Here is a 17,619-nt window from a genome sequence, read left to right on the forward strand (position 1 = left end):
TCAACTCTCAGACAGGCCAGGAACATATTTTCCCTGACAGAGGTTTTTGAAATTTTGCCAAATTGGATACTTTCAAGTTCCGCGTGCCGTGCTTGGGATTCCAGCTATACATAGAGCGAGTCCTCGCATCCGGAGCCTTTGCTCTCCTATTCATCCTTCTACTACTCGTTGTGAGAGTCATGTTGTTCTTTACCAAATGGTGATGATTTAGACACACCTTGCACAACTCTTGTACTTATAGAATAACGGATATTGTTGGATCCGATTCACAATTTTTCCAGGGAAAAAGAACATTAGGTTGGGCTAAGGTTAAAACGTTCACTTCTCAGAGAGAAATCCCGGATGCGAATCTCGGGTACAATGCGGAATAACCTTCGTGGGGTACATCGACGTGATACTGCTGGAATAACACCACAGTGGCATAAAACTATATGCAGTCGCTAAAATTTTGATAAATCTTGCATTTTCTGTGTTTTTTATATTATGTATGCCCATAACTTGTTGGGAGGTGGGGTAGTCAGGTGGTTATGGCGTTTGCTTGTCACACCGAAGACCCGGGTTCGATTCTCCACATGGGTACACTGTGTGAAGTCCATTTCTGGTGACGTGGCATGATATGGTATTAAATTAAACCCTGATATAATTATAGAAGTAAAGTAACTAGCCAAGTTTCTGATGGATATATAAGGATGACCGTTTTATGTAACGAGGTGGCAGGGAAAGTCAGCTTCGCTAACTAATGTGTTTAAAACGAATAATGTAATTGGAATTTGTATGTAAATAATCTAAGCTCCACATGTTAATTGTATGATTTAAAAATACACTGCACTGAATTCAGCTTTTGAATTCGAAGGTGAAATCGCGGTGAAGTACTTTACTATTTTCGTAATGAAACATTGGAAGTATTGTTGTAATAATTTGAATCTTGAGACCCGTGAAGATCCGGGATAGACTAGCTCTTCAGCAACAACTGTTTGCCACAAAAGGTGACTATGCTTGTATTAAGAGACGACTTACGGGATCGGGTGGTTAGGCTAGCTGACATGGTTACACATGTCATCGGTTCCAAGTTGCGAGTATGGACGCTCATGCTGTTGATCACTTGATTGTCTGGTGTCGACACGAGTATTTACAGACCGCCACCATATAGCTTGAATACCGTTGAGTGTGACGTAAAACTTACTCACTCATTCATTCATTGAATCTGTGAACAAGATCATCGTTCATTCGGGCAACAGTGTGTTCCCGACACTGCAGTCAGGTAATTTCAAGCAGAATAGCTTGGTTACATGTACCTAAAGTCTGGATAAGGAATTTAATATACAACCAATCATACGAAATTATAACATCAGAAAAGTACAGCTGTATAATGTCTACAATACCTATTGGAAGTTGTATGTTATGCAAGTTATAGGTATATTTTGATAAATCAAACGAATTATATCTTAAAATGCAATTTACACATAATACCGACTGTTAACTTTGTGCCAGTACACTATTGAATCGGCAACTAATGGGGAAATGAACTGAGCGCTATGGCTTTTCAGGGGGTCCGCGGTATAGGTGTTTCAGGGATGATTTTAAAGTGGTTCTGTCTGATTCAATTTTGAATCAACAGATGCGCTTGATTCGTGGTACCAGTTAAGCGGAAGCTCGAACACTACCGTCCTCTCACAGATGGTTTGTAATGTCGAGGGAACTGTTGCAAGCGCTGTGGCGGATGGGAGGAGAGTGCAAGGAGCGGACAGACCGTTAGTTAACTGTTATGTGGTATGCCACATAGTATACGTCTTAACAACACAGACAGAAACATCCCTTTCCTACACGTCATTCGCCATTCATTCGTTTCTTCATAATGTGTTTCCTATTCCCCGCTCGGGTCCTCTCCGCTTATACCGCCAGCAGCGGTACACTGAGGGCAGTAATGTAGTTGTGATACGGCATGAAGTGACAGTAAACCGTGTAACGCCAGATACTGCGCATGCCGCAAATAGTTCGAGTCCTGTAACATGGCGGCCATTTTAGGTGACAGATTATTCGGTGTTATTGTAACAGGAAAGGATACTACAGCAAAATTCGTTTGATTTCAAGACGAAAGCAAGCGGAAACAATAGTAATGAAATAATTTCACGAGCCATCTTAAATATTGACTTCTGAGAGCGCAGGCTGATTAGACTAATTGTGACACAATCCGATTGTCCCACCATCATGATAACAATCTGATAACATCTAGACCAGATATTAGTCTAGGTAACAACAAGTTCCATCATTTAACGTCGTTTGGTTACACCACGACACTCTCCAGATAGACACTCTATCCTCTAGACTTCGGAGGCAATTTGAATGTTGAGAGAATAATATATACATTTCATTCAAATAGATCCTAGGGTAATCAATTAGATGTGCGATATTTAATTTATGACCTTTGGGAGATGACAGGAAATCTCATCACTCAGTTGGCGCTTGAGAAGGAGACTTGGCGAGAGGTCAGACGAGGAGTGTTCAAAACAAAGGCTCGGTTCCAAAATTAGTTCTTGGAATGCTCAGCTGTACCTAAACTGGAACAGTACTCCAAGACAATAACTTCAATGACAGTTTTATGAAATCATAATTTGTGGGTTATATAATATAAACTATAATCCGGCCTTATTATAAGAATAGAATTGCTGCAGGACTGCAGCAGTTCTGTACAGCCTTGGGGTAAGGCTAAACTCTATAATGAAAGTGAAGGTTCGACGAAGCCAATGAGCCTGACGTGTACCCACAGAAACGAAGTTATATATACTAGTATACATGATATTTAAATATGCCAAACAAATACAAGCGCAGCCCAGAACAATGTTTGTATTCCTGGATCTAAGGCAACCTAGACTTGATAAATCTTCCTAAACGTAGGTAAGATTCCTTTTAAAAAGCTAGAGTCTGAGACACAATAAGTGAGTTAAGTTTTACGCCGTTTTCAGCAATATCCCAGCAATATCATGAAGGGGGCACCAGAAACGTGGAGATTTTTTTTTCAAATTTGGTAAAACAATCTGTGTTTTATAGCAATTCATTGTCAAGACAAACAATGGGCACCACTGTTTAGGCGAGAGCTTTCAACCATAACGAACCTTTATAGAATACGATATATGTGAAAACAGAAATTCGTGCAGTAATCGGAGGACATAAAAATATGGGCTTTTTTTCTCTTTTATGTTCATATTTTTCCCGCTTACAAATTTACAGGTGTGCTTGTCATTTACAACAGTATAAACACACACAATCGGACATATAGTACGATGAGCTGGACAATGTACAGTCATTGAGGTCAAGTTATGTCTTTCAACTTTTCAGTGTATTTAATTTAGCATAACATGATGACCAGAATTTAATAAAAATAATCGTTTTTACCAGAAACTAATTAAATACATCTTGTATCGTCTTAGTACTGCTTAATTCGACTTACCATAAACCCGATATTCAGACGTTCTAAAAAGGAGATAAAGATTGTTCTACACACACGCGCGCGAGCATGCAAACACGCACAGTGAGAGAGTGAGTGAGTATGATGTAGCAATATTGTAGCAATATCACAACAGGGGACACTAGAAATGGGCGTCATACATCGTACCCATGTGGGAAATCGAACCCGGACTTTCGGCGTGAGGAGCGAACGCTTTAACCACTAGGCTACCTCCCGCTCCCCGCATGCACATAGCGACACACATAACCACAGACAGTCAGATGGGGAGAGAGAAAAAGGGGAAGAGGGTGTGTCTAAATCCATTACACAGCATTGCTGACAGTAATTCTTTTAATTTCCTAATTGCTGATAACTACGCCTATTTGATACACTATTTAAACCTAAATCAGGGGTCAAACATATAGTAATGTCACATACTCACAGCATGATTAAGCACGAATGGCCTCATTAACATATCCTGTTATATTACACCGTTTGTTTGTACATAGCTGTTATAGTGGATTTCCTGTGTAATAACAAGAGTATTGCACGAGTGGTAGAGGGACAGGAAAACAGTATTGTTAATTACAACTATGGACGCCTATTCGGGTTATCATATTGAGTACAGTCCGTTTGATTCCATTTGAGACCGATGAATTGCTCACTAACACAAAATCTAATAATTGCAACAAAACCAAATTTTGCACAGCCGCATGAAACCGACAGACCAACCCTGATGACGTGTCTCATAATTTGAGACACCCGGATACAAAAGTTGTTTAACAAACGATCATCATTTTCTTGTCACCTTTCGCTATTTTGTACGAGGGGGGCCTCTTGCTGGTAGAACAGCCAGGTGGGCAAAGTGCACGTGTGAAATTGACACGTGTGGTTCGCTCGGTAAACCAGACATTCGTGATTGTTCAACAGTCAGTAGACACCATCACGCATGAAACATGGTTAAAGTGCGTTGAGAAAGTTGAGGATGAAATAGAAAGACATTATTGGGAACAAAGTGGACTGGACCATGCCACCATCAAGCCAGTCGTCATCAGGGTAGACTCTGACGACACTGACACCGATTCGGACAACAGCGTCTTCTGAAAGTGGCAACACCGACTCCCATTGAACATCTCAAGTGGTAACCATTGATTGCAGTACCTGAAACAATGAAATTATCACACGACGCTAAGTCAGTTATTTGCAAAGTGTTTAACTTTTTTAAAAACGAGGGTGAAAGGGGTAGGCCTCAATATGCTTTGGCTAAGTATCGTTTACGAACTGCACGTGCTGATGGGATGACGGAAGGGAAGTTAAAAACTATCTTGAAAAACTACCGATTCAACCTGCACGGACACAACTGAGGGGACCCGTCTCAAAACTCACACGATGTGAGAAAGTCGATTCATTTCAACAACAGCTGGTTAGAAACGCCAGTAAGTCTCTATATAAACAAAATACCTTTGTCTGCGTATTCTGAAAAATCATCTGGAGACAATTCATTCTTTGGTCATTTCAAAATATGGAAGTTGCAAAAACTTGACAAAAGTGCGTTGAGAAAGCTGAGAAACTAATATCAGTTATGGAATTTGCTTTACAAACTTGGTTTCCGTTACAAAAAGTAGGCTCAGAAAATAGACGTGCACTGTGCGGGAGGTCTGATATTGTTCGACTAAGAAACCAGTACTTACGCACAATTCGAAAGAAACGTACAGAGGGTTACGAGCCTGTATATTTGGACGAAACATGGGTAAATGCTTCCCATACCACAGGGACACAATGGTTCGCTAGCTCCTCTTCAGAGTCTCAGAGCTCCTCAAGACAGTCATACCGAAATGAACGGGATGGTTTTCTTAGGATAGGTACAAAATCAATGGGTACCAGCACTGCCCCCCAAAAGTCTGATTGTCATGGATAACGCTCCATATCATGGCGTGCAAGTACCTAATACAAAGGCCCAGATATCTAACAGAAAGAAGGGGTACATGATAAAATGGTTGCAAAACAAAGCAATATCATATCCAGAAAAAGCAACCAAACCTGTTCTGTATGACATCATAAAGTCAAATAAAACCACACCTGTCTTTAAGGTTGATGAGTACCTAACAGAACATGGTCATTCAGTTTTGCGACTGCCACCCAATCATTGCGGTTTAAACTCAATAGAAACTCATTTGAGGTATCATGAAATCTGATGTTGGCAGGCAAAATGTAACATTCAAACTTCGGGATGTACAGACGATTGTTCAACAGTCAGTAGACACCATCACGCATGAAACATGGTTAAAGTGCGTTGAGAAAGTTGAGGATGAAATAGAAAGACATTATTGGGAACAAAGTGGACTGGACCATGCCACCATCAAGCCAGTCGTCATCAGGGTAGACTCTGACGACACTGACACCGATTCGGACAACAGCGTCTTCTGAAAGTGGCAACACCGACTCCCATTGAACATCTCTTGTGGTAACCAGATAACGGTTTTTGAGATGATCCCATCTTCACAGCACACGCTTGTTGATTACCTGGCTGTTCTACCAGCAAGTTCCCAATGGGGCAGATCGATGCTCATGGTGTTGATCACTGAGTTGTCTGGTCCAGACTTGATTATTTACAGACCGCCTCCATATAGCTGGGATATTGCTGAGTGCGGCGTAAAACTAAAATCATTCACACAAGACTTGGTGGTGTAGGCTAACACTATATGTAAATAATGTTATGAAAGGGAGACCTATGTGATTGAGAACCTGTAATCTAGACTTGCTTCATTTAGGGTTTCAGCATGGCTGTGTGTGTTGGGCAGTATGGTAAATAATACGGTTCAGGGACTGTGAGACAGGCTGGTGATGATATGGCAGCGGCAATACTCTACCACACACTGAAGGCTCGACTGAAGTGTGTTTTCTTTCAAAATACTGGTGCCCTTTCCTTCACCATCGCCTGGTCGATCACCTGTACATGTAGGGTCAGCCTCGTTTTGGATTCACTGGGCGTACATTTGCAATGAATTCGCGGACAGCGATGTTGGGAATGAAAGGGCAAGTCGTGCGTCCGATATTATACACTAACACTCACGCACGCGCACGTTCAGACAGATTTTGAATGGCGTGGCGTTAAAAAAACAAGGGGGTCTGGGTTCGAATCACAGCTGCTGAAATATGTGAATCAATTTCTAAGATATCTCTAGCACATGTCTGATTTGAAGACGGTCACATATTTTGCACATGAAAATATGAAAAGATTATGCTGTATGATAATGGAAAGGGAGGGAATTTGATTTTGTGCATTGTATGTGGGGCTGGGCTGGTGTGGGAGGGGTTGGGGCTCTCTTAATTTGTTCATAAATTATAGACAGATCATTCACATTATATATGGTCACCCATAAAAATCATCGTATTTGTCGCTCTCCCTCCCTCTGTCTCTACCCCCTTCCCCCTCTCTCTGTCTCTCTCTCTCTCTCACACACACGCACACACAAACACACCGATACACCCACACACCCACTCACAGAGACACACAGACAGACACAGACACATAAACACAAACACACCGATACACCCACACACCCACTCACACAGACACACACACACACAGACACACAGACACACATGTCATATATTAAGAACGGTTCCTAGAGCAGGGCCCTACAAAATACCTGGAATTATTTTTTGCAAGTGGCAAGTAACAAGACACCCAACATGACCTCATCAGATCACAACTGAAGTATGACGCCAGTTCCATCACCAATCCCACCTGGAATGACGGGACAACAAATTCAGTGCATCTCAACCCGGACAGACTGTATTATATAAACCCCGACCGCCAACCTGGCAGATACTCAGTTTCCAGTCTCTCCAGACAAAACGCGCAACCTCGCAACAACTCGAGCGCCTACACAACAGGTTAGTCAGTCAGTGTGTACAGCTAGACCGTTTCTGTTGGTTTAAAGCATGGACGCGTATGAGGGAAAATGGGAAATTCTTCCTGCAGAAGCCACAGGATTTGATGAATTTATCGCCGCCATAGGTAAGTTTTGTTTTTTTTCTAGAAGATAGTTGTGATATTTCTTAATAAAAGAAGTATGCCACACACGCGCTTTCGTGAAAACTTGAATTCTTCTTGAATTGTCCTTAGCAGTGCTGACACTATGCCAGAGTTAGATTGTAAAACTTCCACGAGCAAATCATCTTGTAAATATTTAGATGTTTGTTAGTTATCGTTATGTAAGTTACATGTACTAATCGAAGCATACATTCAGTGTGTATCAAGAGCATTGGTTTGCGTAGCACTCGATTTGCGGATCCCAGACAGAATGAAATGTTGACTATGTTAACCAATGTTTTTTGAATGACTGCCTAAAGTGTATTATTGGCAGGCTGGAATGACTGCCTAAAGTGTATTATTGGCAGGCTGGAATGACTGCCTAAAGTGTATTATTGGCAGGCTGAAATGACTGCCTAAAGTGTATTATTGGCAGGCTGGAATGACTGCCTAAAGTGTATTATTGGCAGGCTGAAATGACTGCCTAAAGTGTATTATTGGCAGGCTGAAATGACTGCCTAAAGTGTATTATTGGCAGGCTGGAATGACTGCCTAAAGTGTATTATTGGCAGGCTGAAATGACTGCCTAAAGTGTATTATTGGCAGGCTGAAATGACCGCCTAAAGTGTATTATTGGCAGGCTGAAATGACTGCCTAAAGTGTATTATTGGCAGGCTGGAATGACTGCCTAAAGTGTATTATTGGCAGGCTGAAATGACTGCCTAAAGTGTATTATTGGCAGGCTGAAATGACTGCCTAAAGTGTATTATTGGCAGGCTGAATTCTGTTGTTATGTTTAGACGTCGACGTCCCACTCCTTGAAACATAAATTTGTTTTCTTCTAAGGCCGAAAACTCGAAAACTTACGCAACTGACAAATTTAGATGATGAGCTTGTGGATACAAAAAACGTTGCAATTTCGTACATTCAAAGATGTCACAAATAAAAAAACCAAAAAAAAAAAAAACCAAAGCAACCAAAACATGCAAACACTGAGTTAGAAAGCTTTGGACATGATTTTTAGTAATGACGGTGACCGGAACGTTACAGTAGCACCAACGGTAACATGACCTGCTGTGGCATGTGGTGTGAGTTACCAGATAATATACAAAAGACCTGCAAGCCTATCAAACAGTAAAGCTGACTAATTTCGAAAAAAAATCCAAAGTGGTCAGAATCAAACTGTCAAATGCTAAAGCGTTTCATCGATCGGTCGTTCTTCTGAAATACCGGGTTCGATTCCAGCGAGGCCTATATGGGCGACAACCTTCCCAGTATTGTTAACTGGATGCCATGAAAACCTATAGTCACTAAGTCAGTCCAAATGTCAACATTTTTATTCAACTAGAAGTCGATATACAGCATCAGAGACAAGTGCAACCTGTGGATATTCTTCATGACTTTCACAGTTACTATCAACACCAAATTATGTCATCGTCTGCTCATTCCGCAGACGACAAAAATTGTTTGATTCACATCATATGCCGGAAGGGATGAATTTCTGTTCGGCCGATCCCAATGGCATACTTCGCTGTATTGTCGTTAGACTGTGGTCTGCGGCAGGATATAGGGCATTGTTTATGCTCATTTGAGCCCGGTCACATGATAAGCCGGAGTGAGATTAGTTGTCGGGGAACCTGTGGCAACATACGGAGGCATGAATGCTGGGAGAATGCTTGGGCGAGGACCGAAGCAGGCGGAACCTTTTGAACGCAAACATTGCTGAGACTATTACAAGAAATACATCAACATGTGTGCCCTTCTACACTTGTAAATTGACACGACTCCCAAGGCCGAAAGCTATGACTGCACAATGCAATTTAGAAAGTGCCTCAGAAAATGTAATCCCAAATATTACATTTGATGTTTGCATATTCATAACTTTCGGTCATGGTAGCCGTGCCCATTTACGCTTGTCTCGAGGGATGCATAGAGTTTGTGGTATAAACTACAACTTTTGGATACCTTAACCCGTGAAATGGAAACAAGAGTAATTGATCACATGCCGTATATCTCCGATCTTTACTATCCTAACCGGAAGTGTTTGTGTATCCAGCCGTTTCTTACGGGGACCATGGAAGTATACTCACCAAAATTAGAAACGTGACACCTACATTACTCGTGATGTGCTCCTTTAAGTTAAGTAAACCTTCAAATGGGAGTCCTCGGCCAAATACTAGGAAAGTCCCAGTCTTTTAGGATCTCTCAGTGGTAGTAAAAGTGCTATTCAGTAATTAGTATGGCACCTCCCACACTTCTAAAGCTATTGTTGATGTGGAACTAGCCACTGTATGTATCAGGTTGTTAAAACAAAAAAGTTTACCCAACTGTTGAAACTGTCCCCATGTTTATAGACCACTGATTGATTCTTAGCCCCATGACCTGATGGACGGTTACAAGTTATGACAATACAGTCAAACCCTGTATATCTGGAAACCCTGCCTTCCGGATGATTTTGAGGTGAAACGAAACTCGCCTCCAGTAATTGTTCTCGCTTAGCCGGATCCTGGGCTTGCGGACCGAATTTTTAACCCCAATCCCATAGATTTCCAACCCTGGCAGAAGCACTGGTGATGTGTGCTACGTTAGTTCATAAGTAACTAAAACCTGTACTATAAGTAACTATACTATGAACCATATACGTGCTCCATAATGCTGGGTGTATCATATTACCTGATTTTGATACTGTCTCTACATTTGACCTTGGAGTAAAAAGAGTATGTCATAATAGTACACTCGCATGCAACGGGTTGTGTGTTTACCTTAGCGATCTGACTGGTTTGGAATGCATACACGCAATAAAAAATAACTGGCCAGATGTTCAAAAGCCGTCAATGTCCTCATGAAGCAGGACACCAGTGACGCTAACTTCGGCAGTAGTTTGATCGGTTTATCGAACCTAGATACGCTAGTATGACAGCAAAGGTCTCAGGGTATCGACCTTGAGGTTTTCGGTGCAGTCCACGCATACTTCAAATGTTCTTCAAGAGTGCCATTAGGAGCGTTGCTACGGAAACGGCGGCAATAAGCCGTCATACTGAGGGGTCTGCACATTTCCGTCTTAGTATGGAAGTTCATGCTGGCTTCCGCATTGGCTGTCTTGGGCTCGACACTTCCTTTTCGGGCCGTGTGACTGTGTGGCCGTGTGGCCGTGTGGCCGTGTGGCCGTCTGACAGTGCCACCTTGACATGCTCCATAGCAGTTGCTACGCCATCGCCACGTGCGTGTGAAACGATGACGACGTTGTAGAAGTACAGGTTCACGTCGGGAATGTCGGCCAGAAATAGCCATCCCGGGAATGATAAGACCACTGTCTCCAGGCTTCGTTTTATACCTGTAGGATGACGTCGTGTGTCCAGAAAGACTTCCGTCATATGCATATAGTAGGAGAATTGCTGAATCTCGCAGTATGTAGGAGTCGCTGGTCTGTAGGTCTGTGAGCATGTACCACATGTCCAGGCCACTGGGCATGTATCCCTTGTACGGGTTATTGGATATGTATTCCTTGTCTGGGTCACTGGGTATGTATCTCTTGTCCGGGGTTTTAGATATGTATCCCATGTCTGGGTCATTGGGTATGTAGCCCTTGTTCGGGTCACTGAGTATGTATCCCTTGACTGGGTCATTGGGCAAGTGTCCCTTATCCAGGTCATTTCGCATATATCCCTTGTCTGGGTCATTGGGTAGGTATCCATGTTCGGGTTGTTGGGTATGTATCCCTCGTCCTGGTCATTGGGTATGTATCACTTATTTGTCTGGGTCATTTGGTGTGTATCCCTTTTCCAGGTCATGAATCAATTTAAAATGGAAATGGGTCCCAGTGAGTTGAGAGAGCCTAGGGAAAAGGCGGGAGGGCTATGTAGGGGGAAATTATGTTTTTCAGGGACTCTGACAGATAACTATAAACATAGACGCCAGTAATTAGACGCCTAGCATGCAAGATGAGATATATATATATACATTGGTTCTACAGGCTTACAGCATGAGTCAGCTTTACAAGACTCCACTTAACTTCCTACTTGTGATTCCTGTTTTCATCAGTCAGCGGTGTCGTCCTCGAAACTGGTACAGTCATTAGCATGGGATGTGGCCTGGAGGGTCACACTCGTTGACTTGGTTGAATACTTGTCATCTAAACACTAGGAAGTCTGAAGACGTAATATACGATATCAGTCAATGGTTTGTCTGAACAGACAGTTACAGGTTTCTGTCATGTGGTTGAATAGGACGTTTACAAACTTTAGTAAACCCAAAGTCACCGTGTTCTTTAATCTGATTTGTTAAAAAACATGATTACATGGTATTCGATTCCCGGAAATCGCAAGACTGTTCACTGCATATATAGAGGATGCTGAACGACCTTTCGTGTAATACCATTTTAATTAAACGATTTAATGATTTGGTATGAGTTTGATACTAAATCTTTAAAAAGTTTAATGAAAATGGTATTTCACGGAAGCGAGTTTAGTATTCTGTTTATTACTCGCCAACATAAATTGACAGAAACTGCGGCGAAATTGCCTACAGTGTGAGGACTCTCAGCTTTCAAGTCAAGCAAGGTCTAGTAAAATCGCGACATCAACATTAGCATTGTGACGTCACAACTTTGAACTATTTTGACGTCATACGTCAAGCGGTATTACACTAGTGTAATATTGAAGTGAAAATGTTACACTGCCCTATCTTCAACGGGCGAGTAATACAGGTACAAATATCACACACAGCACTATATTTTTGCGTCGTCAGCAGTGGTGACGTCATTCAAATCATATTGTGACGTAAAGTCAAAATGACGCAACATATGAGCAGTTCTAGATGCTACCATAGGATCCAGTTGAAACGGCCAACTGATGACACTTCACTGCTGTTCCCATACTCGATGTCAATGAATGCAGACGGTGAAAAACCCATGTGGGCCTTTCGGTTTACTTTGTGTTTACAATATCGATAAACACCATTTACTGGCTAATTTCCTGGTGTTATTGAGTTTTTGAAATACGGGAATATTTCATTTGAAACCTCCGGTTAATATTCCTGTGTTTCAAATCCTCAATATCACTCGGAAATTAACCAACACCTGATCGAAGTTTACCTCCTAAATCAACCTCATGTTGGCTGTAATAATCTACTTTTTTTCAGGAGCGCCTGAAGATAAACGGACCCTGATGAAGAATCTGGAATATGTTGTGGAGTACAAGAAGGACGGCGACAATTGGAATGTCCGATTACAAATACGGGGGGGCGACCAACCCATGAACTTCTCATGGACACCAGGGATGGAATTCGAGTACACGGGACTTGATGGCACCCCCATAAAAGTACGTATATACCTGCTGGAAGCCTCTGTGTCTGTCACGTGTGTGTAGGTGTTTTGTTACAGAAGGTGACGAATCTTTGGCTCGGTTAGTGCGTGCATGAATCTGATATGGTGAATACTACGCGATATCCTGTGTGACAGCATAATCATGACACGAGTGAATGGTTTGGTATCTAACGAGCGAATACGAATCAGATACCAATACCATTTGCGAGTTCACTAGTGCTGTATCACACGGTACATAGTCTATAGTATTTTATTTATTACCCACCCAACATTAGCAATAATATCAAGCCTAATGCTTCCTTCCTAAGAATTCAGTGATAGTGATGGCTCTCAGTCAAGTAAGGTCTAATGCTATTGTGACAGGGGCATTGTGAGGTCATAACACTTAGACGTCATAGGTAGGGCAACACGCGATCTTATTGTCACTGAGAGTGTCGGAGGGTGTGTGTGTGTGGCTCCAGACACACTTGTCATCGAAAACTACACAACACTATTGCGCAACGGATAAAATATAATGAATACATCAGTTTTAAACTATCAAATCCGGGATTTTGGTGATAATGCATTACGTCTATGCCAACACAACATGATATTTTGAAATATTTATTCATTTGTTACAAAATAACTAAAGTAATAATTACATCACGCATTATACGAGCAGTTATGGTGGGGAGGGGGTAGGGGTGGGTGTATACCGGTCACTTGACCCACGAAAATAGGATCTAGGACACACTCAAAGTTTAAAGTTGGCGGATGTTCATTATTCATGGTTTTATGAATATATCTAAGATAATTATTTTGACAAATTATGTGAGTGAAACACCTTTTAAAAGAGTAATGCCCCCTTGATCATCGGCACATTACCGATGACAGCTAATATTCTATATTAACATTATTACACAATATCGTTGGTGCAGTTCAATGTGTAATAACCTTGTAAAATTATAAAACAGTGATATCTTCAACGGGTGAGCAATAACATACAATGGATAGTGTTCCCAGTAGGATAAAGCCAACTGATATTTTCGGGTGTACGCTCAAGTCATATATCGATATCTATGCAAATTAGAGAGGTAAAATGCAAATTTTAGGGACTACTTTCTCAGTGTAAATAAACATGGAGGTCAGAGGTTATCGGTCGTGTCCGGATTGACGGCCGTGGTTACGGTCAGTGTTTTGATCCAAGAAAATTCATGCATGGTTATACAGATGGGGCAGATAACAAAGCGAAGATAGAAATTCATAGGCTAACGAAGATACCAACAGTTTCCCCACAGAATGTCAGTGTTAGTTAGAGAAAGGCACGGGAATCCAGGTGCACAATCTCGCGCGAAAATTAAAGTGCATTTGTTGTTCAAAAGGTTAATCGAAGATTTCCTACGTTCTATGTTATTTTTCAAACGTAATCCCGATCTTGAACATAAAACCTACTTGGAACTAGATGACCTAACGCAGTCAGTTGAGCAGTAGGGAGAAAAGTAGGTCATTGGGCTTGTGACGTAACATACTACTACGCTCATATGTGCGACGACTTAGACATTCCACGAAGTTTAGTTTCATGATTTGTGTCATTTGAAATTGCATTTTTCATAAATTATTAAGCAAGAATGGCGTATGATAATTTTTTTTTTAACACACTGTGTGTTTAGGAATGTTAATATCCGCCAAGGCTCGTTAAACGCAACGATTATTCCTAATGCTTGATATTAACCATCCCCAAATACACGCGAGCGATAACGTATAACTTCCGTATTGTCGGAAAGGAAGCCACATTGCTGAACAGTTTTGGCAGAGATTGGAAATGTGTGGTTCTACTTAGTGTTTCTCTGAATCTTGGGTGGTCAAAAGTATTTCATCCATAATCCAGTCATAATGAAAGTATAATTTTCTGTACCACGATGCTTAAAATTGGTAGAATGATGGGAAATTTTTTATGCTTTATTTAAATGATGCCATGATTTGCTGAACGGGTTACTTTGTTACAGAGCACTATCTCGTGGGATGGAAGTGCATGCCAGGAGAAATATACCACTGCTACTGGAACGTGGACCTCGGTCAGATCTGTGGACGGAGATTCAATGACGCTGGTCAGTTACTTGTTTGCTTAGAAACAGGTTACTTGTTACTTAAACATAACACTAACAAGTTATACAATCCGGAGATGCACCAGAGGCGGTGGGGTAGCCTAGTGGTTAAAGCGTTTGCTCGTCACGCCGAAAGTTCGATTTCCCACATGGTATAATGTGTGAAGCCTACTTCCGGTGTTCCTCGCCGCGATATTGCTGGAATATTGCCCAAGCAGCGTAAAATCATACTCACTCACTCACAATTTAGTCCCATACAAAGCGTCGTAACAGAGTTCTAACTGATCGCTTTAGGATCAGATCTGGGGCCCTTTAAGGGTAGTTGCATAGGTACCACTTAGAGTCTCAAGTGTTCACAAGCAGCAATCTTAGCACAACTGCCGTAACATACACGCATGATTTTGACATGCAGTCAGGCAGCTGATCCTGGTACGATTAAGAAAGGCAACTCAAGCTGCACACTTTTGTCTAATTTCCATTTGCTTGGTGAAGGACGCCACTATTTCCAGTTATGTATGCTGGTTGTCAGAGGCAAGAAATACTAGCCTGTCATGATTTTGCATAACGTGACATTCTGCCACGATGAAATGGGTCCAGGGGCTTCACTGATTCACAATGGCGGAATCCATTACTGGACTACACGCCATATTTTCATGGTAACAACGGGTAGATTAGAATTGCTTCTTACGTATATTTATATAAACCTAGGGTGCCGTAATACTTCGGAAGCACTATAGGGCCATTTCTTTTTCTTCTCGAAGTATCAAGATGATGTTGAAATTTCAAGCTTTACATTAAGTTGAAATTTCAAGCAACTGAAAGTGATTTTGAAAATTCCAGATTTCGGCTTTGATATTTTAAAATTTAAAAGAAGCGCCAGCGCAGCATATAGACTGAACCAGGTTGATCCAGGCACATACTTTCTTTGTCCTAGACCAGAAATAGCCTCTGAAATTGTATTAGTCTGTGAAATTACATAATTTTTATTACTGAATCAAACAAATTGTTTCATTTAAATTAAAGACTGGGAACATGGTTCAGGGTGTGTGAGGACGAAGTATCTTCCAGAGCCGACCGATATATGGTTGGGAAAAACGGACTCGTTATGCTTTCACTGTAAATACATACCTCATATGAACAAAACAGAACTTATCGACTATTGTATTATTTAAATACTCAAATACTTGTTTTCAGACATCTGAATGCAATGGCGTCAGTATGGTCCAGAAGTTTAAACGTGTGTGATGTCAGCGGAACCATACCGTCCTTGAAACCCTTGCCGGTCGCCATGTTTGAAGCTGTATCCTGGGTACCTGGCCTCAGTGTGAAATATTCGCGACTGTGATTGGCTGACAATGCACATTTGCATCGTCTTTGGTGCATGCTTCCGATTGTTGTCATGACTATTGCCAGTGTATGCTTTGGGGAACAAAAGATACATTAATTTTCATGAGTGCAGTACTCTTTTATGAGTGATATCAACAGTTTATCATTTATTTCACAAGTATTTCTTTATGTTGGGTTGACAACATAAGCAACGTTCCAGTGATTAGTGTCGAGTTCGCTCGAGGTCCCATGTTGATTTAGAGATTACATAACAAAACTCTAAAGAATACGATTTTTAAGCGAAAAGGATGTCTTCATGTCTACTAAAACTGACAGTGACTGAAGTGGCTAGGTCATAAGAGTTACCTCCCTTATCTTTTGCCTTCCCTCGGCGTTTGATTTGTCAAGTAGCATGAAAATTCAAAAGTCCATGAAGATTTACTTAAATGTGATCACATGCTTGGCCACTGGTGGTACAATTGTATGCTATAAATGTAAAGCTTGATGGTTCGTCTGATGTATCCACTCTCTTCATATATACTGACAAAAACATTTGTCCTAATCGTGAATATCGTAATGCGTTGTTCATTCATGTATAATCTCCAGTCATGTGTTCACCCCTCTTAATAACATTTACTGCTATTGACAACTGACATTACTGTGACAAAGTTTGCTAAAGGTGAGATCATTTATCATTTGGCTGAATTAATTATTAATATGTTTTGCTCATTTTATGTCGCTTTGGTAGCGACATTAATTACTAGTAAAAATATTGCATCGTTATTTTATTCTGTTCACTTTTTGTGAATTTTGAAATAAAGATATTCAGATACAAATAATTCAACTGATCCATTTTATTTTATTATTTTTGGTAGAGCATATGTATAACAGCACCTTTGGACAGGATCATTAGCTCCTTTCACAAAGCATTAAGGTGATCGTAAGTCACTGAGGTAATCTTAGTGCAGCGATAAAGAATGGGAGTTCTGTTTAAACTTAGTAAAGGTTGCTTCGTGAAAGAAGCTCCGGTTCCTCAATGCGGACTAACGACGACTGGATTCTGTTCCTTTAGAGGGCAGCAGCCCTTTACAAACCGATACTGGGAAGGACTTGTTTTGCATAATGGATCAGATAAAAGACCCTTTTGATAAAGGCCCATTAAGTAAACATCAGCACAGGTCAAAAGTGTGTTTGTTGTTTAACACGGGATATTCCAGCGATATCGTACGTAAATAATCGAGTTTGGACCAGCCATCCATTGCGACCAAGCATCGATCTAAGCAACTGAAATAAGATAGCATGTGTCAATCATTTCAGCAAGTCTGACAAAACCGGTTCCTTTAATCGCTCCTAGTGATGACCGTGGGTTGCTGAAGACCAGTTCTAACCAGGATCTTCATGG

The 17,619-nt window shown here is 41.2% G+C and overlaps 2 protein-coding genes across 2 annotated transcripts in view; both read left to right on the plus strand.

Annotated features, from left to right (window-relative positions):
- The window catches only part of LOC137273437 (uncharacterized), a 270,044-nt gene that overhangs the window by 151,731 nt on the left and 100,694 nt on the right, over nt 1–17,619 (plus strand). The gene's annotated exons all lie outside the window — the stretch shown is intronic.
- On the plus strand, nt 6,964–17,056 carry LOC137272387 (fatty acid-binding protein 2, liver-like). The gene is made up of 4 exons (XM_067804764.1): nt 6,964–7,469; nt 12,624–12,802; nt 14,793–14,894; nt 16,086–17,056. The coding sequence occupies exons 1-4, from the start codon at nt 7,394–7,396 to the stop codon at nt 16,134–16,136; spliced, it is 408 nt and encodes a 135-aa protein (XP_067660865.1). The 5' UTR covers nt 6,964–7,393; the 3' UTR covers nt 16,137–17,056.

The sequence above is a fragment of the Haliotis asinina genome, chromosome 2 (genome assembly GCF_037392515.1).
Source record: "Haliotis asinina isolate JCU_RB_2024 chromosome 2, JCU_Hal_asi_v2, whole genome shotgun sequence".
Lineage (NCBI taxonomy): Eukaryota > Metazoa > Mollusca > Gastropoda > Lepetellida > Haliotidae > Haliotis > Haliotis asinina.